At 42.7% G+C, this 27,130-nt stretch overlaps 1 protein-coding gene across 11 annotated transcripts in view; it reads left to right on the plus strand.

Moving 5' to 3' along the window:
• zmiz1a (zinc finger, MIZ-type containing 1a) overlaps positions 1-27,130 on the plus strand; it is a 418,554-nt gene that overhangs the window by 372,540 nt on the left and 18,884 nt on the right. For 6 of the 11 annotated variants that reach the window (XM_073025599.1, XM_073025597.1, XM_073025596.1 and 3 more), the window contains 11 exons: positions 2,397-2,579; positions 2,704-2,778; positions 5,472-5,522; positions 7,451-7,622; positions 9,833-10,013; positions 11,847-12,057; positions 13,470-13,575; positions 16,203-16,363; positions 17,528-17,595; positions 20,993-21,061; positions 25,328-25,575. In XM_073025599.1, the coding sequence (XP_072881700.1) occupies positions 2,397-2,579; positions 2,704-2,778; positions 5,472-5,522; positions 7,451-7,622; positions 9,833-10,013; positions 11,847-12,057; positions 13,470-13,575; positions 16,203-16,363; positions 17,528-17,595; positions 20,993-21,061; positions 25,328-25,575 (1,525 nt within the window). The remainder of the gene's footprint in view (positions 1-2,396; positions 2,580-2,703; positions 2,779-5,471; positions 5,523-7,450; positions 7,623-9,832; positions 10,014-11,846; positions 12,058-13,469; positions 13,576-16,202; positions 16,364-17,527; positions 17,596-20,992; positions 21,062-25,327; positions 25,576-27,130) is intronic. The other 5 variants (XM_073025602.1, XM_073025601.1, XM_073025605.1 and 2 more) reach the window with 3 other exon arrangements.

Raw genomic sequence — 27,130 nt, forward strand, 5'->3', positions numbered from 1 at the left:
CTGCTTTGGACACTTTTAACTTGCACTGGACACTTATAACTTGTTTTTAACTGACATGTGGCTGTTGTGTTTTACTATTTATTGTTATGTTTATTACTTAGTGTTGCGTTTGTTATGTTATGATTGCACTGCTCCTGGGAAACGCTGTCTCATTCTGCCCTGCAGAGCTGATGTACGGTTAGAATGACAATAAAGTTTTTGAATCTTGAATATGAATACTCTGGTAGATAGTGAAGCTAAGACAATGAGCATAAGGGTTGATTGGAGTAAAGTAATGGGGGTGTCAGAGGCAAGTTTTGGTTACATAGAGAATGGTGTGTACATGGAATGGTGGTAGAGGCAGGTATGTTAGACCATTTAAGAGACTCTTAAACAGGCAGATGGACGATAGAATAATTGAGGGCCATTTAGGAGGGAAGGGTTAGATAGATGTTAAGGTAGGTTTATAGGTCAGTGCAACATCTTGGGCATGTTATTGCAATGTGGCCATGCTGTGTTGGTTGATTGCACAAACGACGCATTCCACTTCATGTTTTAATGTCATTATCATTATGTGCCATGACGTATGACATGAGAGATCACGGTCTTCGACCCTGATTGTTCTTGGCAAATTTTTCTACAGAAGTGGTTTGCCGTTGCCTTCTTCTGGGCAGTGTCTTTACCAGACGGGTGACCCCAACCATTATTGATACTCTTCAGAGATTGTCTGCCTGGCATCAGTGGTTGCATAACCAGGACTTGTGATATGAACCACCTGCCCATATGACCATGATCGGGGGTCTAAGCAGATATTACACCCTGTCAAAGGGTGACCTGCAGACTAGCGAAGGGAAGGAGCACCTTACGCCTCCTTTGGTAGAGACGTATCTCCACTCCACTTGCTGGCCTGATACGCATGATAGATAAATAAATAAATCTGAGTCTGACGAGGTAGATTATGAGGTCAAGAGTTTACAGGAGGTCCATTCCGGAGTCTGATAACACTGGGATACAGGCTCTGACATCAGCATATCTTGCTACTTTGGTTCATGTGGCATTTCTCTCACTTGCCCCATTCTGCTGTTTAGTGTTCATCACTGTATTTATTCAGAATCAGGTTTATTATCATTGCATACACCCAGTGGCCACATTGTTAGGTATAGGTGTGGAACCCGGTGTGGTCTTCTGTTGCTATAGCCCATCCACTTCAGAGTTCGACGCGTTGTGCATTCAGAGATACTCTTCTGCACACCATTGTTGTAACGCATGGTTACTTCAGTTACTATCGCCTTCCTGTCAGCTTGAGCCAGTCTGGCCATTCTCCTCTGACCTCTGTCATTAATTAATAAGTATTTTCACCCACAGAACTGCCACTCACTGGATGTTTATGTTTCTCGCACCACTCTCTAAACTCTTGAGATAGTTGCACATGAAAATCCCAGGAGATCAGCAATTTCTGAGACACTCAAACCACCCCATCTGGCACCAACAATCATTCCACGGTCAAAGTTACTTAGATCACATTTCTTCCCCATTCTGATGTTTGGTCTGAACAACAACTGGACCTCTTGACCATGACTGCATGCTTTTATGCATTGAGTTGCTGCCCCATGATTGGCTGATTAGATATTGGCATGACCAAGCAGGTGTACAGTGTACCAAATAAAGTGGCAAAGGAATGTATGTTGTGAAATTTGTTGTTACTGTGACGACAGTAAAGTACAAGCCATAAAAATTACTATAACTTACATTAAAAACTTAGACAAATAAGTAGTGCAACAGAGGAATTATGAGGTAGTGTTTCTGGACTGTTCAGAAGGCTAATGGCAGATGGGAAGAAGCTGATTGTGTTTCTCTGTGCACTTCACATGAGCAGGGAAGCTAAGAGAAGTTTGGTTGGGTACATGGATGGGTTTGATAGATATGTTGATGGGTACGTGGATGGGTTTGGATTGATATATGGATGGGTTTGGATAGGTACATGGATGGGTTTAGATAGATACGTGGATGGGAGGGGTATGGTCAAGGTCCAGGTAGATTGGACTAGGCAGAAGATCAGGTTAATACACACAATGTGCTTGAGGAACTCAGCAGGTCCAGCAGAATCTATGGATGGGAATAATCAATTGACGTTTCAAGCTGAATCCCTTTATGAGGACTGGGAATTAGAAGATCAAGTTAGCATGAATTAGATTGGCCAAGGGGCCTGTTTCTGTGCTGTAGTGATCATTGTCTCTTAGGAACTTCATTGCTCCTAGGTGTATACAACAGGAAACTACTCTGAATCTGCTCTCTTTATTCTACGTCACTTAACCTGTCTAAACTTTTGCAGACTCTCTGTGACCTTCTCACAAGTTACCTTGCTGACTGTATCGGACAAATAGTAAATCCTTCCTCCTGCTTTTGTGTTTCTGTAGCCAAGTTACGGAGCCCAGCAGTATGGACCAAACAGCCAATTCCCCAATCAGGCCGGGCAGTACCCTGCTGCCAACTCCCAGAGGCCCATTACGTCGCCCGGTTACCCAGGACAGAGGATGCCAGGCCAGCAAAGCACAGGCCAGTACCCGCCGCCTCCTGTTAACATGCCTCAGTATTACAAGGTAATCCATCCTTCTCTGGATCACTGCTGCTTTCTCTCGGTGCTTGAGTTGAACTGGCCACTGACTGTTATTTACTTGTTTCTTCCAACCCCGCTTTACCAACGTGTGTCCCTAACAACCACAGGCAGAGCAGTTTAACGGGCAGAACAGCAGTTTTGCCGGAAGTGGATACACCTACAGTCAAAGTAGTCTGAATGGGGTAAGTTCATGAGAGAGGGAGGGCTCTTCCCCCGTCTCTTGTTTATGCGCCTTCTGAATTCAGCTTCAGGTCTTGTAGGGCCATTTAGTCTCCCACTGAATCAGGGAATGACTTTTGGCAAGTCCAATGAATAGAAATGTGATCTGTTTAGCATGGTAAATGATTCTTACAGAATGTAGGATCTGACTTGTTCACAACCAAAGCTTATATTGTCTGGGAATATTCTTTAACTGGCCTACACTGATGTTTTACAACTTGACAGAAGACCTGATGAAGGGTCTCAGCCCTTCATTCACCACTTTGTGCTCCTCCCCCTCCAAGCACCTTATTCAGGCTTCTTCCCCCTTCCTTTCCAATCCTGATGAAGGGACTCAGCCTGAAATGTTGACTGTTCATTCTGTTCCGTAGAAGCTGCCTGACTTGCTGAGTTCTTCCAGCACTTTGTGTGTGTGTGTGTGTGTGTGTGTGTGTGTGTGTGTGTGTGTGTGTGTGTGTGTGTGTGTGTGTGTGTGTGTGTGTGTGTGTGTGTGTGTGTGTGTGTGTGTGTGTGTGTGTGTGCGTGTGTTGCTCTGGATTTCCAGCGTCTGCAGACCGTCATGTCTTCATGAGCTTTTACAGCCAATGTCATGAGGGGCTTGGAGAGTGGGAAGGAGGCAGATACAATTCAGAGTTACAGTCATGCGTCCCAACAGCAAACCAATCACCACCAACATTTCCTGACTTTGCTGGAAGGCTACAGTGCAACTGAGGTGCCACAGTGCGGACTGAAGTACTACAATCTCATAGTACTTATTGTTCACTCCCGATTCCTGATGTCACTTACATACAACAGTGCAGTATTGGCCCTTCAGACCATCTCGTCTATGCCAAACCATTATGCTACCTAGTCTTATCTGGACCATAGCCCTCGGTACCCCCCTAATCCATGTACTTATCCAAACTTCTCTTAAATGTTGATGTTGAACCTGTACTCAGCACTTCCACTGGCTTCTTGTCCACACTCTTGCCAACATCTGAGTGAAGAAGTTCCCCTAAAGCGTTTTATCATTCACCCATGACCTTGGGTTAACAGAGGGTTATTGAATGGGGTAGTGACGTAACGTACTGCCCACCTCTCCTCTCACTGGTTCTCCCACACTAACCCACCCCTTCCATATCGTAACATTGAATGTTCCAAAGACTTGTTTCCTGAACATTGGAGGACCTTCAACAAAAAACAGCTGAACCTCCAGATTTCATTTTACACATTGCCCCGCCGATTTTTATGTTAAATTTGAAGGGCAGCAAACAAGGATCTTTCTGCTCCATTGGAATCCCATTGGGAATGATGATGATTTTGAAAATGCTGGCCACAGAACATTGTGTTAAACTTCGTCAGTCCAGTGGTTTCCAACACTCATTGCAGGTCCTTTTGCACTTCACCAAGGCTGTCACCTTAAGCATGTTGTGTGCATGTTAACATCAGCCACTCAGACACACTCTTTCTTTCTTTCTTGCTGGCTTGCTTTTGGCTCACATGTTAACAGAAGAAGGGGCTAATGGATTTATCTGAATACAGACAATATATTTAAGGCTTGCATGTTTGTGTATGTATCTCATTCTACCATTTTGACCAAACCATTCAGGTAGGTATCTCCATTTTTCATCAGGGCTGGAAAGGAAGGAGGGAAAAGCCATGTCTGCTACTGTTCGTGTTGGTTTCTTCCCCCTCCCCCTTCCTTTCCAGTCCTGAGGAAGGGTCCCGGCCTGAAGCATCGACTGTTTGTTCATTTCCATAGATGCTGCCTGACCTGCTGAGTTCCTCTAGTATTTTGTGTGTGTTGCTCTGGAATTTCCAGCATCTGCAGATTTTCTCTTGTGTTTATTATCCCCATTCTTGTTATACTTATTTAAGATTCTCTACGGACTGCTGTTTAAAACCCAATACTTTGCTATTATTTTGTCTGTCTCCCAATGTGTTTCATTCACCGATCAATTTTTGGGAGTTTCACTTGTAAATGAATCTGTTATTTTAGTAAGTGATCAGTGATTTTGACAAAGGTTAGTGTGATTTTTGAAATCCATAATGCACTCTAAGCCAATGGATAAGGCTTGAATTGAAAGGAATGAAGGAATTATGACAGTTCTGTTTGTTTGGTAACATTGGTCTTTCAAAATGCTCTCTATGTGTTGGACTTCTGTTTACAGATTCATGTCACTTGATAAAATTGCCCTCGTTCACAGTATTTTAGGCATTTATTTTTGTCTAATTTTTGTACCACAGTTTAAATTCTTGAGACATAATTTTCTTTCTTGATGGGTGTCATTGTTCCCAATTCATGTTCATCCTTTTTTTTTCCCCATTTGACGTATAGTTTTCACATTACACTTGACCTGAGCATTTCTGGTTTTCACAAGCCCTCGCTTTTCTTGCCCAGCCACGGCCACACCCTTGGAAAATGAACCAAATGTCCCTCAGTGCCTTTCTATAACAACACTGACGTAATATGTGGAAATGCAAAATGTAGGGTCCCTGATACTTTAGCAATGGCTTTTTCTAAAGGTTATATCACATACAGAAAGCACTGCTTTTTCAATGTTGAGCTAGCAAGTTTTTTGCAGTACAGTAAACCTGCCAATTCTGTTTTTCATTACTAATCAACACAATAATTGGAAACGTCCCATCCTCTTGTGATCGCTGACTGCCTGGGTAGTGTCCTCTCTGTCTCTCCATCACTAATGCTGGGAATGGAAAAGAAACCAAAGTAAGATTACATTGTCTCTTAGTGATCCTTCTCCACACATTAGACAAAATAAATTGCATAAAAAAAACTTTTTTTTTGTTTATTTAGCAAATTTAGAGCTGATATCTGTTCAGTTACAATGCCGGCATTTACAACCATTTGACTACTGATATCTCCAGGGGAATGTTTTGGCGGTAATCTTCTAGAATCACGGGTTCCCAATGTTTTTTATGCCATGGACCAGTACCATAAAGCAAGGGGTCCATGGGCCCCACGTTGGGAGCCCCTGTTCTAGATGTTAAGGTATTTTTGAGTACAGGAAGGGTCATGGCTTCTTGAGCAGGGTACTTGGTTAAACAGAGTTAGAGTAAGCATATGGAAGGATGCCCCTTTGGAACAGAGATGAAGAGGAATTCCTTTAGCCGGGGTGGTGAATCTGGAATCCGTTGCCACAGGCAGCTGTGGAGGCCAAGTCATTAGATATATTTAAAGCGGAGGTTGATACTTTCGTGATTAGTTTGCTTGTTATGTGCCGTGTATTAAGACATGGCTGATCATGGTCTTCACATGACCATGATTGTTCTCAGCATATTTTTCTTCAAAAGAGGTTTGCCATTGCCGCCTTCTGGACAGTGTCTTTACAAGTCAGATGACCCCAGCCATTATCAATACTCTTCAGAGATTGTCTGCCTGGCGTCACTGTGGTCGCATAATCGGGACTTGTGATATGCACTAGCTGCTCATATGACCATCCACAACCTGCTCCTGTGGTTCCACGTGACCCTGATTGGGGTGGGGAGGGGGTGTTAAGCAGGTGCTACAAGTGTGGCCTGCAAGCTAGCAGAGGGAAGGAGCTGCTTACACCTCCTTTGGTAGAGACATATCTCCACCCCGTGATTAGTAATGGCGTTAAAAGTTACAGGAAGATGGCAGGAGAATAGGGTTGAGGGGGTAATAAATCAGCCATGATGGAATGGCAGAACAGATTTGATGGGCCAAAAGACCTAATTCTTTCCTATGTCTAATAGTCTTGAAACATCTCTCATTGTTTATGGGCTTCCTGGGGAAGAGTGGAAGTGGGGCAGACTTCTTCAGGTTTTCCTGGGAATTCCATTTTCCTGTCTCACTTCCCTTTGAACAAAGTTGCCCTTGCAAAATGTTAAGAAGACTCCAGTCTTATGTTTGAAGGTTTCAAGAATTTGAAGACTGGTCAAAGTTAAGGGGGCTGCTGAGATTATGGGAAGGGTTCAAGTTTGAGTCAGGGATGATGTGAAAATCATAAAGTTGTGAGGAGGTAGAACTTGTAGGAAACCTTTCAGAAGCAAGAAATTAAAATTCAGAGGACCAGGAAAAAGCCTTGCTGGCTCAGGGATAATGAAATAATTCAGTCAGTTTTTTTTATTTTAAAAGATGGGATTGATCTCCTGTTCCCACCATACTTCACAATAATGAAACCATTCAGCCGAGACAAAGCCTTAACATATCAGGTATCGTCAAAATTCCATAGTCAACAGTTCAGACCAAATATTTGCAAGTTGAATTTGTTCATCTTACTGCCCTGTGTGCATGCCCTGAACAGGATTTCACTCAGTCTGATATATTTCTCCGTCCCAGCTGACGGTGTAGGAAATGGAATTGTCATTAAAGGAGCTGGTCCCTTGCTAATGGATTGTGCTATTGGACATCTGTTTATCCATAGTGGATGGGGTCATTTGTGAAATAGAGGGGAATGGGATTTCCCCCAGATGCCCCAACTACAGCAGTAGCTTACTCTAATGACTGATTGAAATCAACTATTAGTAAGGTTTTGGAAAAGTTTGAGTGGATTAAAATATATTAATTTTTCTGCATGATGTGATAATTGGCTAAAATAGAGCCACCATGCATGCATATGACTTCAGTAAAGTATTCCACCTCAGCATCACTCTTTTTTTTCTTTTTTCTTCTAGCCTCCAAGGTCCGTGGCAAGTTACCCTCACTCTCCTGTGCCAGGAAATCCCACTCCACCTATGACTCCAGGAAGCAGTATCCCGCCATACTTGTCTCCAAACCAGGATGTCAAGCCTCCGTTCCCACCCGACATTAAACCCAATCTGAGCTCCTTGCCGCCACCACCTCCAAGTGAGTCGGACGTCAACAACAATGCAAAATACTTGCAATGCAGAGGTTGTGATGTAATGACATACTTCCCTACAAGTCTCCATATTGCTTTGTGGACCTCTACAGTGCAATGATTAAAAAGAACGGGAGTGCCTTATTGTTGAATGAATTGTTCGGTTGGGCGTAGCTCAAAGAGTGACCTGGAACCCTTGATATGACAGCCCCAGTCTACTGCACTAACGTTCGTGGGACAAAACTCAGTGGGAATGGCCATTGCTGCTGGGTTTTTCCTAGGGTTGGAATACGATCCCAAGACTCTTGGCATTGATCGTAGAAGTGGGCCACACAGTGGCGTAGCAGTCAGCATAACACTTTACAGCGCCAGTGATCTGCGTTCATTTCCTGCCACTGTCCGTAGGGAATTGTACATTCAACCCATGACCGTGTGGGTTTTCTCCGGGTGCTCCAGTTTCCTCCCACAGTCCAAATATGTACAGTAGGTTAATTGGTGACATGGGTATAATGGGGCAGCATGTGTTCTTCAGGCCAGAAGGGCCTGTTACCATGCTGTTTCTCTAAATAAAGTGCTAGATAGCCTCACAATGGTTGCCAAGGCACCACAAGCTTTTTATCCCAATTCTAAATTGTTTCTGTCTTTCTGATCTTAAATTCCTAATCAAGAACCCCTTGACTTTGCAGTTGTGGGAGGAGGTGAATCCAATGGGAACTTAGGGAAAAGATCAGAAGGCCAGGGTGAATTCAGACCCGAGCAAGCGCAGTTATGGTGTTCAGCTGTGCCTTGCCCTGTTGGTGTGGGCTGACAAATGTCCGAGACTCCACAGAAAGGACAGAGATCAAAGCAGAAGGGCGACCACATCTAATGGCAAATGTGTTAGTTGTGAGTTAATTTGGATCCTTGCCTTCAAAGCTCCCTTCACCTTCATGTCTTGTTGACATTTTCTTCAAGTGCATTATTTTTAGTGTCCTGATGTATCAGGTTAATTGGTCAGGAGAAAGTGGCCCTGGATTTGTAAGGTGCATTGTTCCTGTACTGATAAATGGTTTTGTGTAAAGTTACACAAATAATGTTATTTGTATCAAGGTCCTACAGGAAGCTGTTGAGGTTTTCCAAATGGTCACTTTGACTGGGTTTTTGGGCAGCTTTGTCACTGGACATTTATCGTCCATCCTTAGTTCCCCTCAACAATTAACAGTCAACCTCATTAGTGCATCTTGAGTCCCATGCAGAGCACATTGGATAAGGTTGTCCTATCCGATGTCTCATCTGAGGGCACCATTCGATGATTTGATGGTTGCATTCATTCTGGACTGACATTTAACTCCACGTTAATGGTCCAGAACATTCTGCTAGTCCGGGAACTTATCCGTTACAGGACACTTGCCGAAAAATGCTGCTGCCTCTTCCTTTTTTAATGACCTTCCCTTTCCATCGTTACACATAAAGGTTAATCCTTAACCTCTCTGCAAAATTAGCAACTACAGGTGGGGTCAGAACTGAGGAGGTATAACCAGGAGTAACAAATACCTAGAACAAGTTTCCAAGCAGACGATTGACAAAGTGTGTAGGGATACAGTATTATCCCTAAGATTGGTATTTTTGGGGATACAGTGTTAATCTTGGGACTTTGGTGGTGTCGGACTAGCCTGCTGGGTGATACTCCTATTCATGTTCCAATGAATCCGGTGAGTTTAAAGAAAGCAGGATATGTACTGACCCATACATCTTTCGAATGTGGGAGGTAAGTGGAGCACCTGGAGGAAATCACGTGGTCGTGGGGAGAACGTACAAACTCCTTACAGACAGCGGTGGAATTGAATATACTGTATTGGTCTTAAGCTAACTACTGTGTTACTTTGATGCCCATTTCAGAGACAATTTTCCATGTTAAGAGTAAGAACATTTGACAACCCCAACCCAATGTAGAATATTACAGACTTTAAACGATATGAGTTCACTCTTAAAGTGATTAAATGGTGTAAAGTTGGTAGAGTTACATATCATTCCAGTTTGACTGGTGATTATTTTCAGCCGCACTCCGTCTAACCCAGGGGTTCCCATCCTGGGGTCCATGATCCCCTTGCTCAATGGTATTGGTCCGTGGCATAAAAAATGTCTGGGAACCCCTGGTCTAACCGGAAGGTTGATCTGGTCAGAAGCTCAACTTGCACACGATGAAAGCCTTGTGACGATACGATTTGCTGTACCGCAGATGCTAAAGGGAAAGTTGACACTTTCTCTCCCTCTTTGGTCTCAGCGAACGACGAACTGCGGCTGACCTTTCCAGTGCGGGATGGTGTCGTGTTGGAGCCCTTCCGACTGGAGCACAACCTGGCCGTCAGCAACCACGTGTTCCATCTGCGACAGTCGGTGCACCAGACGCTGATGTGGAGGTGAGAGTGAGGGAGGTAATGGCTTGGGGCTTATGCAGCGACCAAAAGACCATAAAACATAGGAGCAGAATTAGGCCACTTGGCCCATCGAGTCTGCTCCATGATTCCATCATGTTTGATTTATTAGCCTCTCACACCCATTCTCCTGCCTTCTCCCCATAACCTTTCACGCCATCTGGCTAAATAAATTCCTCCTCATCTCTGTTCGAAAGGGACGTCCTTGTGAGGCTGTGCCCTCTGGTCCAAGACTCCCCCACCAGATCCACTCTACCTGAGCTTTGCAATATTCAATATTTTTCACTGACACCCCTTTAGAACAAGCACAGCAATACAGGCCCAGAGCCATCAAACGCTCCTAATATGTTAACCCTTCCATTTCCAGGATCTTTATTGTGAACCTCCTCTGGACTGCATCCAATGCAAGTGCATCCTTTCTCAAATAAGAGGGCCCAAAACTGCTCACCATGTCCAACTGCAGTCTGACTAATGCCTTATAAAGCCTCAAAGTTAGCAACTTACAATCAGTATAATTGCAGGAGAGGGTAGGCCTGTAATCCACTGCAACTCTAATTATACTCTGTACATACGTGTGCATGTAAATTTGGCCAATAAAGCAGGGAGTCTAACACCTGTGGGAATTGACGGCTTCAGGAAGGGCAAGGGGAGAAATAGTTTAGCAGCTGCAGTTAGGTTACTACGAGCAATGCACTGCAGGGTGGAGGTTGGGAAGGAGATCTTCACTGCAATTCTATATGAACAGGCAGCTGTTTTGCCTGCTGAGAATTTTACAATTCCCATTCTCGTTCCAACATGTCAGTCTTAAGGTGGAGGAGCAACATCTTATATTCTGTCTGTTAGCCTCCAACCTGACGGCATGAAAATTATTTCATCTTCTGGTAAAAAAAAGTTTTCTCCCTCCTCCCCTCTTCCTGTATTTCCCCATCTGACCTTTTACCTCTTCTCACCCTCCTGTCACCTCTCCTTCCCTTTCTCCTACAGTACACTCTCCTCTTCTTCTCCAGCCCTTGAACTTTCTCACTCACCTGGCTTCACCTATCCCTTTCCAGCTACCCTCCTTCTCCTCCTCCTACCTTTTTTATTCTGGTATCTTGCCCCTTCTCAGTCCTGAAGAAGGGTCTCAGCCCGAAACGTCGACTGTTTATTCATGTCATAGATGCTGCCTGATCTGCTGAGTTCCTCCAGTGTTTGTGTGTGTTGCTTTGCTTCGGAACATTCAATGGTTCAGAATCAGGTTTATTATCAGTCATAAACTCAAGAGATTCTGCTGATGCTAGAAATTCAGAGGAGTGCGCACGCACACACACGCTGGAAAAACTCAGCAGGTCAGGCAGCATCTGTGGAGGGAAACAATCAGTCAACGTATCAGGCCGAGAGCCCCCCAGCAGGATTTGTATGACATGGAGGCTGTTGTTTGCAGCTGCTGTACAGTGCAAATTACTATAAATTACAAAATCGAATAAATAGTACAAAAATAATAAGATAAGTTCATGAACTGTTCATAAATCTGCTGGTGGAGGGGAAGAAGCTGCTTTTGAATCATTGAGTGTGGGTCTTCAGTCTAAACAATGGTATTAATAAGAGGAGGGTGCATCCCACATGCTGAGGGTCTCTAATGATAGATGCCAGTCTCTTGAGTTATGTCCTCTTGACGGTGTGGACTCCTTCAAGGTGGCTCAGACTTCCTTGGAGAGGGAATGGGCAGATTGGAATTTAAGGCTTTGTGTAACAGCATGTGCTGCTTGGGCCTCGGGTTCTGTGTTGCAGAGGCTAATCCATCAAACATTAACCAGGGCAAATGGCTTCCCATTTCAGGTCTGACTTGGAACTTCAGTTCAAGTGCTACCACCACGAGGACAGACAGATGAACACAAACTGGCCAGCGTCGGTGCAGGTCAGCGTGAACGCCACACCGCTCACCATCGAGAGAGGTGACAACAAGACATCACACAAGCCCTTGCACCTAAAGCATGTCTGCCAACCGGGAAGGAACACCATCCAGATCACAGTTACTGCCTGTTGCTGTGTGAGTGAATCAGTCTTAACCTTCCTCTGGACGAGCTTATTATATTTAGAGGGACAGCATGGTATCAGGCCCTTCCAGTCCAATGCACCTAATTACACTCATCAGACTTATTAACTTACTAACTGGTATGTACGTATACTGAATGTGGGAGGAAACCAGAGCATCTGGAGGTAACCGTGTGGCCACAGGGAGAACATACAAACCCCTTAGAGACAGAAGTGGGAATTGAACCCAGGTTGCTGGCACTTCAACATGTTACACCAATGGCTACACTTCCATGCTGCCCACTTACCTTTTACTTAGAACATTGTTCTAATGCATCAAAAGTAAAAAAAATACAGTACACTCAGTGAATTGGGTACACCTGCTCGTTATGCAAATATCAGCCAATCATGTGGCAGCAACTCCATACATAAAAGCATGCAGGCATGGTCAAGAGGTTCATTTGTTGTTCAGACCGAACATCAGAATGGGGAAGAAATGTGTTCTTAGTGACTTTAACTGTGGAATGATTGCTAATGGTCTGAGTATCTCAGGAACTGCTGATCTCCTGGGATTTTCACACACAACAGTCTCTAGAGTTTACAGAGAATGGTGCGAGAAACAAAAAACATCCAGTGAGTGGTAGGTCTGTGGACGAAAACGCCTTGTTAGTGAGAGTCTCAGCCCGAAACGTCAACAGCGCTTCACCCTATAGATGCTGCTTGACCTGCTGCGTTCCACCAGCATTTTGTGTATGTTGCTTGAATTTCCAGCATCTGCAGATTTCCTCGTGTTTGCTTGTTAGTGAGAGTGTTCAGAGGAGAATGACCAGACCGGTTCAAACGGACAGGAAGGTGACAGTAACCGAAATAACCACGCGTTACAACAGGGGTGTGCAGAAGAGCATCTCCGATGCACAACATGTTGAACCCTGAAGTGGATGGGCTACAGCAGCACCTAATTTAATCTCTACTTCAAATTAATGTAGTAAACTGAAATTGAAATCTCCAGCTGGCTTGGCGTGTTTGAAAGAGGGGTTAGCGTGTTCTGGCAACATGGCAACATTTTAGGGCGGCATGCTGGCACGGCAGTTAGCATTTCACTTCTTAATGTCAACCAGCGATCACTGATCAGGGTTCACTTCTCACCGCTGCCTGTCCTAGTGATCCGGATTCCTCCCGCATTCCAAAGACGTACCGTTAAGTTTACAAGTTGTGCACATGCTATGTTGGCAGCAGAAACGTGGCAGCATTTGTAGGCAGTCCGGCACAATCCTCATTAATTCAATCTGACGCAAATGACGCGTTCCACTGTAGGTTTCAATGTACATGTGACAAATAAGACGAATCTTAAAACCTTAAATCTGAATTTCTGCCTCAAGAACAGCCTGATTCTGTCCTCACCAATCCACTCATTTCGTCCTCTTGCAGTCACACTTGTTCGTACTTCAGCTGGTTCACAGACCGTCCGTTCGATCCGTCCTTCAAGGATTGCTGAAGAAGAGGCTTCTCCCCGCTGAGCACTGCATCACAAAAAGTAAGTGACTAATTACAGATCGCTGTGTCTGTTCTTTTGAAAACTTCTCACCTATGCATTCGGAGTGGGTTATGTTCTAAGCAATCCCACTGGCAACAGAACAGAAGGAAACATATAATTACGTACAGATGTTCTAGTACTAGAGGTACTTTGTGTACATACAGTCAGTCTATGCAATAAACTGCTCTTATTTATATGTGATATATTTATTTATTGTGTTCTTTATGCTTAGAGTCATAGAGAAATAGAAAAGTACTGCATAGAAATAGGCTTTTTGACCCACGTAGTCCATGCCAAACCATCTAAACTGCCTACTCCCTTCGACCTGCATGGGGACCATAGCCGTCCGTACCCCTACCATCCATGTATCTATCCAAACTTCTCTTAAACATTGAAATCGAGCTCGCAATGCACCACTTGTGCTGGCAGCTCATTCCACACTCTCACAACCCTCTGAGTGAAGAAGTTTCCCCTTATGTTCCCCTTGATCTTTTCATTTTTCACCCTCCCATGACCTCTGGTTGTATTCTCAGCCAACATCAGTGGAAAATGCCTGCTTGCATTTACCCTGTCTATGCCTCTCATAATTTTGTATATCTCTAAAAAACAAATCTCAGCTCAGTCGTCAAGGAATAAAGTCCTAACCTGTTCGATCTTTCCTTATATCTCAGATCCTTCAGACCCGGCAACATCCTTGTAAATTTTCTCTGTACTCTTTTCAATCTTATTTACAGCTTATTGTGTTTTTATTAATGCTGCATCGAATACAGAGTAGCAAACATTTCGTTCTCCTTTACAATCATATACTGAAGATATACAAGGAGTAAGTCTCTAGTTCCATTTGTTTCCTGAAGTTACTAACTCCCAGTCTAGCCAGTAACTTGAGGCACTAATTTATTTTCTCTTTCTCCAAAGTGTAAGTGTGTGTGTGTGTGTGTGTGTGTGTGTGTGTGTGTGTGTGTGTGTGTGTGTGTGTGTGTGTGTGTGTGTGTGTGTGTGTGTGTGTGTGTGTGTGTGTGTGTGTGTGTGTGTGTGTGTGTGTGTGTGTGTGTGTGTGTGTGTGTGTGTGTGTGTGTGTGTGTCTGAGTGAAATAGGGTTAATGCTCCTGAGTACTTACCTAGTATCTGCTCCGATGGTATACCAATTCAGGGGGCTACAAAGTGGTTAGTGGTCAGAATCTTTACATTTCTCACTTTTAATGCAAGTTGGGGATCAGCTTTTCCCATTGGTCTTTGCTGCGGAAACACAGGCCTTGAAACCAAGGGTGGTCTCAACCTCATGCCCTTGACTGAATGCCAGTGAAACAGCACTCAAAGGCTAACGTTGTCCTTGGGAGAGGTTTCACCCAGAGCTAAACCTTAGAAACAGTTGTACTGAATTGAAACTTCATGGAAATATTCTCCAGGCAGTCCTGGAGGGAGCGATGATTAAGAGCCGTAGAACATAATGTCTGTGTCAATCTATGCCAAACTACATTAAATCTATTCTATCTGTACATGATCCATGGGCCTCTGTTCCTGCATGTTTTGTGTCTCCCTAAAAATCTCTTAAACACCGCTGTTGTGTCAGCTTCCATCACTACCCCCAGAGGCTCATTCCACTCTCTCTGTGAAAAGAACTTGTCCCAAACATCTTAAAGTTCTCCCCCATCATCTTAAAAGCATGTTCTCTGACGTTTTCACCCTGGGGGGAAAAGAAGATTCTGACTGTCTACCTCTTACATAATTTCATAATCTTCTATCATGTCACCCCCTCAGCCCCTACCGCTCCAGAGAAACCAACAGAGGTTTATACAACCTCTTGTTATAGCTCAAACATCCTAGTGAACCTCTTCTGCACCCTTGCCACAATCTCCACAGCCTTCCTGAACTGAATCACAATCAGAATCAGGTTTATTATCACTGACATATGTCATGAAACGTTGTTTTGTAGCAGCTGTACAGTGCAATACGTAATATGTACTATAAATTACAATAAAAATATATAAAAATCAATTAGTGCAAAAAGAGAGCAAAATTAGTCACAATATTCTCCCCGTGACCAAGTGGGTTTTCTCTGGGTGCCCCAGTTTCTTCCCGCATTCACCGGTTGGTAAATTATTGGTCTGGTAAATTGTCCTGGGAATAGGCTAGGGTTAAATTGGAGGATTTCTGGGTGGCGCAGCTTGAAGGGTCGGTAGGGCCTGTTCTGCTCTGTGTCCCCAAAATAAATAAAATAAACACAATAAATTCTGCAGGTGCTGGAAATCCACAGCAACACACACAAAATGCTGGAGCAGCTCAGCAGGTCAGGCAGCATCTATAAAGAGGAATAAACAGCCAACATTTTGGGCCGAAATCTGATGAAGGGTCTCAGCCAGAATGTTAACCATTTATTCCTCTCCACAGATACTGCCAGTCGTGCCGTGTTCCTCCAGTATTTTGTGCATGATACGCAAAAATAGTGAGGTAGTGTTCATAGGCTCATGGACCATTCAGAAATCTGATGGTGGAGGGGAAGAAGCTGTTCTTCTGTTAAGTTAGTTCACTTAGTTGGCTAGAACACCAAATGGGTGTGAATAGTGTTGCAAGTGTGTCTGTGCTGATGGCATCACTGGTGATCTCTGACCCACTTCCTTGTTTACCAGTAAAAAGAAACTTCAGCAGCGTGGCAGCTTCTTCGGGTGGCGCCACGTTGAACGGGGAGGACGGTGTGGAGCAGACGGCAATCAAGGTGTCTCTGAAATGTCCCATCACCTTCAGGAGGATTCAGCTTCCAGCAAGAGGTCACGATTGCAAACATGTACAGGTAACCAAATGCAGCACCCTACGTTACAGCCTCAGAGAAGGCCAGTGTATTCAAAGGAGGTTTTGGCCCAGAGTCAGCTTTTATAAAGATTAACTTATTTGTGACGTGTGTGTTTAATGATTGTGAGATTGGATCTGAAATCAAGGTTTAGCATCTTGAACCTTAAATTTCATGTGAAGGTTTAACTACGTGGAAGCAATAATAAGGTGATAAGACATAGGAGCAAAGCACGACCATTCAGCCCATCAAGTCAGCTTCACCATTCGATCTCAGCCATTTTATTCTTCCCCATTCTGCTTTCTCTCCATAACCTCTGATGCCTTTATTCATCAAGAGCCTATGAACCTCCACTTCAAATGCACCCAATGACTTGGCCTCCATAGCCACCCATGGCAGTGGATTCTACAGATTTACTACACTCTGCCTAAAGAAATTCCTCTTTGTCTGTGTTCTAAAGGGCTGTCCTTGTACTTTGAGGTTGTACCCTCTGGTCCTAGACTCGCTGACTATTGGAGACATCCTTTGCACCTCCACTCTATCTAGGCCTTCCAATATTCTTTGGGTTTCAATGAGATCCCCCACTTTCTTCTAAGCTCCAATAAGCACAGGGCCAGAGACATCAGACGATTCTCAATCGTTAACCCTTGCATTCCAGGGATCATTCCCATAAATCTCTGATGCCAGCACATCTTTTCTTAGATAAGAGGCTCAAAACTGCTCACAGTCCTCCAAATGTGGTCTGCCCAATGCCTTGTTAAGCCTCAGCATCACATCCTTGCTTTTATATTCTAGTCATCTCAAAATGAATACTTGTATTATGTTTGCTTTCCTTCCTACTGAGTCAGCCTGCAAGTTAACCTTTCGTGAACCCGAGTTCGTTCATGTCTCCAGTTTCTGAATTCACTCCCTGTTTATTCCTTTATTTCTTCTACCAAAGTACATGACCGTACACTGTATTCCATCTGCCACTTCTTTGCCCATTCTCCCAATCTGTCTCAGTCCTTCTGCCGACTCCCTATTTCCTCAGCACTGCCTCTCCATCTATCTTTGTATCATCCAATAACGCTGTAAATCTGCTGGTAGGTTAAATATGATTATTGTTATTCAGACTATATAGAACAAGAATTCATGGGCTTGCCTTTCTTGTGTCTTTTGCTGCTGCAGTGTTTTGATTTGGAATCGTACTTACAGCTGAACTGTGAGAGAGGAACTTGGCGGTGTCCTGTATGCAAGTAAGTGAAGATATTGAACACTTGGGAAATGTGTGTCCTTGTCAAAGTTTGCTGCTTTGGGGAGCTTTCTGCGACTACTCACTTCCTTACATTTGTGCCAATTACTTTTTGGCAACATAATGAGACTGGACACAAAATTCCTCTGGGCCTCCCTGAAGTTGGAATTGTCAGAATCAGGTTTAAAATCACTGACACACAGCATGTCATGAAATTTAAGCAACACACACAAAATGTTGAAGGAACTCGGAAGCCCAGGGAGCATCTATGGGAAAAAAGTACTGCGGACATTTCAGGCTGAGACTGGAGAAAAAAAAGATGAAAAGTAGATTTAAATGGTGGAGGAGAGGCGAGAGAGAAACACCAGGTGACAGGTGAAACCGGGATGGGAGGGGTGAAGTAAAGAGCTGGGAAGTTGATTGGTGAAAGAGATACAGGGCTGGAGAAGGGGGAATCTAATAGGTGGGGATAGAAGAAAATGAAAGAAAGAAAAGGGGGAGGAGATGATGTGAGAGAAGGAGAAGGACAAGGGGACTGGTGAAGGAGAGGGTGTGGGATGGAGGGCCACTGCTGGAAGTTCGAGAAATCAATGTACAGTATGTCATGAAATTTGTTGTTTTGCAGCAGCATTGCAATGCAATACAGAAAATAAAACTAATTACAATTTTTCAAAATTATATATAAAATAAGGAATTATATCATTAAAATGTGATATATATTAAATAAATTATATAAAAATAAGTAGTGCAAAGAGAGAAAAAATAGTGAGGAAGTGTCCATGGATTCATTATCTATTTAGAAATCTGCTGGCAGAGGAGAAGAAGCTGTTCCCAAAACATTGAATGTGTGCCTTCAGGCTCCTGTACTTCCTTGATGTTAGCAATAAGAAGAGATTGTGTCCTCGGAGATGGAGGTCCAAGTCCAAGTGTATGTTGATTTCTTGCCAATGTTAAAGACACCAAGGAAAAGAGATGTACCCACAGTCCCTTCTCAACATCCACTGTAGATGTGGCTGTGGTTTGTAACAGTTTCTATCTAATTTGGTTCCATTGGAATGTAATTAACTCCTGTAATTTGGTTCCATTGAAATCAGTGATAATGTGTTCCGTAAGTAGTGTAAAATGCACTGAAGCAAACGAGATTCAATTTCTACACCCTCATCGTTGTTTCCAGGTGAGCAGTCTCTGGCCACAGTTCCAACATCAGCACCTCCATCAATTACTTACCATGCATTAGACTACATATGGATACACAATATTCCATACCATACCATAAATGAATTAAGGTGTTGCAAGGAACATAAATCTGGGCAACCTTTTCACTGTGAAGAATGGAAGAAACATTTGCAGAGGGATCTTAACTCTCTCAGATACACTGGACTGTTTTTCCAATAAAATATTGAAAAGAAACTCTTTGGCTTTCCCCATTAAATGTGGAGAAGTTTCTTTCTCTGTCAGTCATTAGTGTTGGTAAATGAAGAGATGAGTAGTACTGTACTGACATTTACTTTGAGATTGACATCTAGTGAATGCTGAAATAAACAGTGTATCACTTTATAGTTAAGCAACTCTTTCAACACTGTCCATATTTATGCATGATAAATTATGTAAGGCATACTTGCCGTCTTTCATGGTATTCTTGTTTCCCCCCACCCCAAAACAGATGTGGAGTTTACCAGATCCCGAGTTCATATTTATTTCAGGGGAAATCTAAAACTAGGGTGAAAAAACATATCTTCGAAGAATTGGTTTGTAGCTTAACGACAAAAGACAGAGCAGGTGTTGGGTTCTGCAGCAACAAACAAGTTGCTGGATGAACTCTGCAGGTCAGGCAGCATCTGTGGAAGGAAATATTTTGCGTAAAGAGATGAAAGGTCTTGACACAAAACCTCGACTAACATTTCAGAATCAGTTTTAGTATCATTGGCATATGTCGTGAAATTTGCAGCAGTAGTTCATTGCAGTAAATAATAATAACTGAATTACAATAACAAATATACATACGTAAAAATTAAATTTAAGAAGTTGTGCAAAAAGGGACCAAAAAGTAGTGAGGTAGTGTACATGGGTTCATTGTCCATTCAGAAATCTGATGGTGGAGTGTAAGAAGGTCCACTGCTCCCTCCGCAGATACTGCCTGACCTGCTGGGGATTCCCTAGTTGTTTGACTTTATCAGGAAATTCACCTCATTTCCTTCGAAGTGGAATGTCTCACCAGAGGGCCACTCACTACAGTGGTTCCGCCAGCTTGTTCAAAGACAAATCTAATTAATCCCTCCCCTCTACTTAAATGTCCTGCAAAATTCTCCTTTTCAATTGTGTATCTAATTCTCCAGTGGAAATTATTACTTGATGTGCTCTCACTGCACTGTGAGGATGTGCATTCAAGGTCGCAACATATAGCAAGAAATTCACCTTTTTCTTCCACTAGAACTTTTCCTCAATTCATATATATTTCAGTTCATTTCTTCCTTGGAACTGTGATATTGCTACTATTTGTTGGCCATCTCTAATTGCCTCTGATACGAGGAGACTCTTCATAGTTCAAAGCAAATTTATTCTCGAAATACTTATATGTCACAATAAACAGCCCTGAGATTAATTTTCTTGCTGGCAATCACAGTAGAACAAAGAAATACAAAAGGATCAATGCAAAACCACACACAAACAACGACAGACAAGCAACCAATGTGCAGAAGTAGGCAAACTGCAATAAATGAATAATAAATCATTGTTAATTTCATAATGGATTATCAGTATTTTCCAGTTATGCTTTCAAATTTCAAAAATGTACCAAGTAAATATATTATCGAAGTACATATGATCCTGAGATTCATTTTCTTGCAGTCATTCACAGTAGAACAAAATAGAATAGAATCAATGAAAAACTACACAAAAGCCTGACAAAATTGTGCAATAGAAGACATACTGTGTAAATACAAAAAAAAGTAAATAAGTAATACTGAGGACATGCGTTGTAGAGTCCGTGGAAGTGAGTCCATAGGTTGTGGAATCAGTTCAGTGTTGAGGTGGGTGAAGTGATCCACTTGGATAGGTCTGGAATGGCAGGTTTCCTTCCTTAGACAGGCATTAATGAACCAGGTGACTTGTTATGACAGTTTGCTGGTTTCATAGTTTTGCTCTCTGATTGTAACTCCAGATTTAAATTTCCCAGTTGCCATCTTTCTCCTGATCACTGCTCCAGAACTCTGTTTGCTAGCCCACAAGGCTTTTGTGCCCACACTTTGTACTGATTGCAAACGTCTCCCTATCCTATCAGAACATCTCATGGTTTTATTGGTATGAGAACCTTCAAATGATAGCAGAAAATACGGGTTTAGAGTTTTTTTTTAAACTGACTTTGAAGGAATTGTTGATGATATTGTTTTCACTCTCTACAGTAAAACGGCACTCCTGGAAGGACTTGAGGTTGACCAGTACATGTGGAGCATCCTTTCCAATATACAAAAGTAGGTTTCATCCTGATTCCTTACCTATTGTGTATCTCAGAATCTGTATCTATATGTGTAACCAGATTTGCACGTGTGTTATTTGAAATAGTGACACATTCCATTATCAATTTTAAGTAAGTCTTGTCACAGTACCTCGCGTGGGAGAACCATATCTCCTTCAATAACAGAAAAGCTCTGTAGAGTGCATACTTCTCGTGACGGTTGGTAAAATTCCGTCTTCCCCAGAACATACCAGTACAATTCTAGACTGCCAACATAGAGAGCTTCTTCACATTAGCCATACTGACTGGTTTGGTGCAGCACCCTCTCACAATATGCAAAGACTATAGGGATATGTTACATTAGTAGAAAAGGTTACTGGTTGCAGCCCACCATCAGGGCAGGACTTGTATGTGTGTAGGACAAAAAACGGGCAGGGAAAATCATTCAGGACACTACCCACCCTGCAAACTGCCTTTTCCAAAAGCTTCCTTCCAGATAGCGCCATGGGGATGTTAAAACAAAAACTTCACATCATCTTTAAAGTTTCTTCCCCAAGCTGTTAATCTGATCAACCATTCTAGGTAGTCAGCCCCTCCATCATCCCTGTTGCTGCACTGTACTGTAAACACTTTAAACCATTTTATTATAACGCTGTTTACATTGTAAATACACGCTGTTATTGATGTATTTATACACATTTTATTCCATATCGGTCCTTTAAACTCTTAACTTTATTAGGCTCTGAATATATCTAATGCTTTATAATTGTAGATTTTTATTTTGGTTGCTTATCACGCCCTGACCAACACACCAGTGCAGATTTCTCATACTGTAAATATATACGGTGAATAAAGTTGATCCTTGATCCCTGATTTAGATTTAATCTTTGTTTGGAGAGCCAACACAGTAACAGGCCTTTCTAGCCCCAACGAGCCCACACCACCTAGTTACACCCATTTGACCAATTAATCTATTAACCAGAACGTCTTTGGAATGTAGGAGGAAATTGTAGCACCCGGAGAAAACCCATGTGGTCACGGGCAGAACGTGCAAACTACTTATAAACACCGGCAGAATTAATTCCAGGTGTCCGGCACTGTAATAGTGTTAAGCTAACTGCTCCACTGCTGTGCCAACCAACCAATGCATTTGCCTGCCCGTACACTGTTAGTGAAGTTGAGCTCAATCTACAGAGCAGTGCTAGCTTTCCGCGGTATTGCTACGGCTAGCAATCGTGGTTAACACAACACTATTACAGCTTGGGGTGTTCCTGAGCTCGGAGTTCAATTCCAACACTGCCTGTAAGGAATTTGTACGTTCTCCCCATGACTGTGTGTGTTTCCTCTGGGTGCTCCAGTTTCTTCCCACAGTCCAAAGATATACATGTTAGTGGGTTAATTGTCGTGCGATTAAGCTGTTGTTAAATAGGTGGGTATGTTTCTCGGCAGTGAGGCTCGTTGGGCAGGAAAGGTCCGTTCTGCACCGTATCTCTAACTGGAAAAAGAAAGTAAAATAGAATGATGCAAACAGTTTTTTATTTTATTTCCCTTTTAAGAATACTATTCGAAATTCATCTTTAAGGAATCTGCATTCAGTTCTGAACACATGAGTGTGGCTCTAAAGAAAGGCAGTTCTGTTTCATTGCCTCCCAATCATTAACCACAAACAGGAGCGATGACACATTTGGGTTTATATCCAGTCCACAGTGAGCCTGTAAAATCATGTACCTGGGTGGTTCCGCACCATCTCTACTTCCATCTCTTCTCTTTTTGCTGCTTTCTACTTTGTTTTCTTCCATTTCCAAATGGCCACTTTATTAGGTAGAAGAGTGGAACTCATTGTGATCTTCTGCTGCTGTAGCCCATCCACTTCAAGATTCGACATGTTGTGCGTTCAGAGATGCCCTTCTGCACACCGCTGCTGTAACATGTGGTTACTGTCACCTTCCTGTCAGCTTGGACCAGTCTGGCCGTTCTCCTCTGTCCTCTGTCATTAACAAGGCGTTTTCACCCACAGAACTGCCACACACTGGATGTTTTGTTTTTCACACCATTCTCTGTAAACTCTAGAGAATGTTATGTATGGAAATCTCAGATGATCAGCAGTTTCTAAGGTCCTCAAACCATCCCACCTGGCACCAGCAATCATTACAGTCAGTCACTTAGATCATATTTCTTCCCCATTCAGATGTTTGGTCCGAACAACAACAATCTCTTGACCACGTCTACATACTTCTATGCATTGAGTTGCTGCCACGTGAAAGGCTGATTAGATATTTCATTAACAAACTAATAAAGTGGCCACTGAATGTATTTTGAGTTGGTTCTGTAGAACTCAATGACTATAAATTATCCCCAATCAACAGACAATATGATGTTTAATTTATGGTTTTAATTTATTTCCTGGATCTGGATGTCATGGTCAAGCACACCATTGATTACAATATTGACCACATAGTAGTTAAAAACACAAGAAATTCAGCAGATGCTGGAAATCTAGAGTAACATACACAAAATGCTGGAGGAACTCAGCAGGTCAGGCAGCATCTATGGAAATGAATGAACAGTTGATGTTTCAGGCTGAAACCCTTCATCACAATGTAGTAGTCAATGATTAACTTTAATTGCCATATACATTTACATGTATTAGCAATTACAAAGAATAGTGGAAACAGGCTCATGCCAATCAGTGGTGTCATGGCATCAGCACTGGACTTGGAGACGACTGGTCCTGAGTTCAAATCCGGCTGGCTCCTTTGCACTCTTTCCACCAGTACTAGGTTGAGCATCAAACTAGCAACTCAGCTTCATAAAAAGCAGTCAAATGCTACAGTAGCGACAAAAATGCCACCCAATACATCGCAAGACATGAAAAGGAACAACAACTGCCATCATGTCAGCAGATCCTAGTCTGAAATGGCTAATATTGTCATAATGTCCCTTCAGCTAACCTTGTCCATGCTGATCAAACTGCCTCACCCAGCTACCATTACATGCCTGCATTTAGCTCATATCCTTCGAAACTTTTCCCTTCCGTGCACCTGTCCAAATGTCTTTTAAATGTAGTTGTGCCTGCCTCATAGCATAGCAGCCAGTGCAAACACTTCACAACTCCAGCGATCAATGATTGGGGTTCTGTTCCCACTAATGACTGTGAGGGGTCACGTGACCATGTGGGTTTACACCAGGTGCTCTGGTTTCCTCCCACATTCCAAAGGCATACAGGTTAGGGTTAGTAAGTTATGGGCATGCTATAGTGGAGCTGGAAGCATGCGAACTGCCCCCAGCACATCGCAAACGATGCATTTCACTGTATATTTCAATGGCTAGGTGTTCATGTGACAAATAAGGCTTATCTTTAACTTCCACTTTCTCTGCAAGCTCGTTCCATGTGTTCACTACCATCTGTGTAGATAAAGTCTCCACCTCAGATCCTCCTTTAAATCTTTACACCCTCCCCTTAAAACTGCTCATTTTGGACTCCCCTATCCTGAGAGAAAAGACTGTGACCATTCATCTTACTTATGTCCCTCATGACTTTATAAACCTTTATAAAGCAAAAATATATCTACTACAGGTATCCCCTGTGCCTAACAAAGTGTATGTTCATGGCTTTCTGCTGCTACAGACCATCCACTTCAAGGTTTGACTTGTTGTGCATTCAGAGATGCTGCATTCATTCTGCACACCACTGTTGTAACGTGTGTTCATTTGAGTTACTGTCGCCTCCCTGTCAGCTTGAATTAGTCTGGACATTCTCCTCTGACCTCTCTCATTAGCAAGCTGTTTTTGCCTATAGAACTGCCGTTCACCAATTTTTTTTTTTTGTTTTTCATTCCATTCTCTGTAAATTCTAAAAACTGTTGTCTGTGAAAATCTCAGTAGATGAGCAGTTTCTGAAATACTCAAACCACCCCCTCTGGCACCAACAGTCAGTCCATGGTGAAAGTCATTTAGATCTCATTTTTCCTCATTTTGATGTTTGATCTGAACAACAACTGAACCTCTTGACCATGTCTGCATGCTTTTATGCATTGAGTTGCTTCCACATTGATTAGCTAATTAGTCATTTGGACTAAAGAGCAAGTGTACAGGTGTACATATTAAAATAGCCACTAAGTGTATGTTCTTCAGTATTGTATAAACCTCTATTACAGTCAAACAATGTATTAAAACTTCGTTTTACAATCCGGACATTTTGCAGATGTCAGTAACGGAAGCACATAGTTTAATACTTATGTCACATTTCCTTGTAGATATTTATTTATTTTTGCTTTTGCAGTTCTGAGTTTGAAGAAGTCACCATTGATCCGACCTGTAGCTGGAGGCCAGTCCCGCTGAAGTCCGACATTCACATTAAAGATGATCCCGATGGTCCACTCTCCAAGAGGTTTAAGACCATGAGCCCCAGCCAGATGATTATGCCCAATGTCATGGAGATGATAGCCGCCCTTGGGCCTGGTCCGTCACCATACCCGTCCCTACCTCCACCGCCAGGGGGCAGCAGTGGCAATGAGTATGGCAATCCGGGTAGGTTTCTCAATGACATTAAAGTTCCTTATTCCATACATACATATCATTAGCATTGTGTTTATTCAGCTTGCTGGGGTATTGAATAAAGCTCTTGTCGAGAGATTTTGTTTTAAGTTCTTTTCAGCCATGGTATTTGTGCAATATTATTATTTTGCATTATGCTAGTTAATATGTGTCTTTTGTATGTGTCAACACATTAGTATGAGTGTATTTTGATTGTTGACCGTTGTACCCCCAATACCAATGTACCAGATACAGAGAACAGCTGTAGCCCAACCCTTGAAGACCTTCTCTCATTTTCTAGTTGAACTCTAGGCTTGAATCCACCCTAAGATAGAACAAATTCGGCCAACAACTCAGGAGGGAATGCCAAAAGTACAGATTGAACACATTCCATTCACCTTCCTTCAGGGAGATCTCACACCACTATCAATGTAGAAATGTAGAATTATTTGAGGGAATAATCACACCCTGGGGTGTAGATCAGCAATCTCTGGAGGTGGTGATGAACAACTTTAATTCCAAGAAGAAACCGTCTGAATTTGAGATTCCTTTCAATAAAATGAATCAGATATAAACACTATGAATGGTGTTTATAGCAATAGATGCAAGCTGAAGAGTAAAAACTTAGAACATAGAATAGTACAGCACATTACAGGCTCTTCGGCCCACAATGTTGTGCCGACCCTCAAACCCAGCTTCCCATATAACCCCCCACCTTAAATTCCTCCATATACCTGTCTAACTTGACATAAATTCTTTGACATGGATAGTATTTTTTTCTTTTGGAGCAAGAACTCTTCAAGGATTTATAAACCTGTGCCTAGGGTGATTAGCTAGTTTGGTCTCAAGTCCCTCATGGTATGGACAACATATGATGTAAGTGTAGTCATATTGATGGGTCCATCTCATAGTTTCTGATGTTTTGATAGGTACTGAGCAAGTAATCCTTACTTAACAAAAATTTATCTAAACCAGGGTTCCCATCTTTTTTTTATGCCTTGGACCAACACCATTAAGCAAGGGATCCGTTGACCTCGATCTAAACCAATCTTAGCCCAGTCCTTACTCAGCTTCATTAGCCTCAATGGTCAGTGGGAGCCTGGTATTTCACCAGCTAGGTGGTGCGGGGATCTTGGTGACATGCAGTTTAAGTTAAATGTGAAGTGGAACCTAGGGTCTGTGGTTGACGTTTGCTCTGAATCACTAATCTACATCGAGAACATATTCTGACTTAATTCACCACTGCAATGGTTGAGGAATGGAGGGTCAGTTAAACCTGATATGAAAAAGACATATAGACCACAGAGAAGAAACAAGATTTATTCCACTGTCAAACATAAGATCATGTGCACACAGGAATAGGCAAAAATGGTTGTTCAGACGTACATGCAATGAATGCAGTTGTCACTCACTGGGTTACAGACTAAAAGGAAACCAAATTCTGATAAGTCACACATTGACTCCACCACTGGAGATGGGGTTGAATGGGTAGAATATTTTCTTTGAAAAAAAGTAAGTACAGTGGACTCTAGTTAATTGGGACCAGTAC

This window comes from Hemitrygon akajei, chromosome 21 (genome assembly GCF_048418815.1).
Source record: "Hemitrygon akajei chromosome 21, sHemAka1.3, whole genome shotgun sequence".
Lineage (NCBI taxonomy): Eukaryota > Metazoa > Chordata > Chondrichthyes > Myliobatiformes > Dasyatidae > Hemitrygon > Hemitrygon akajei.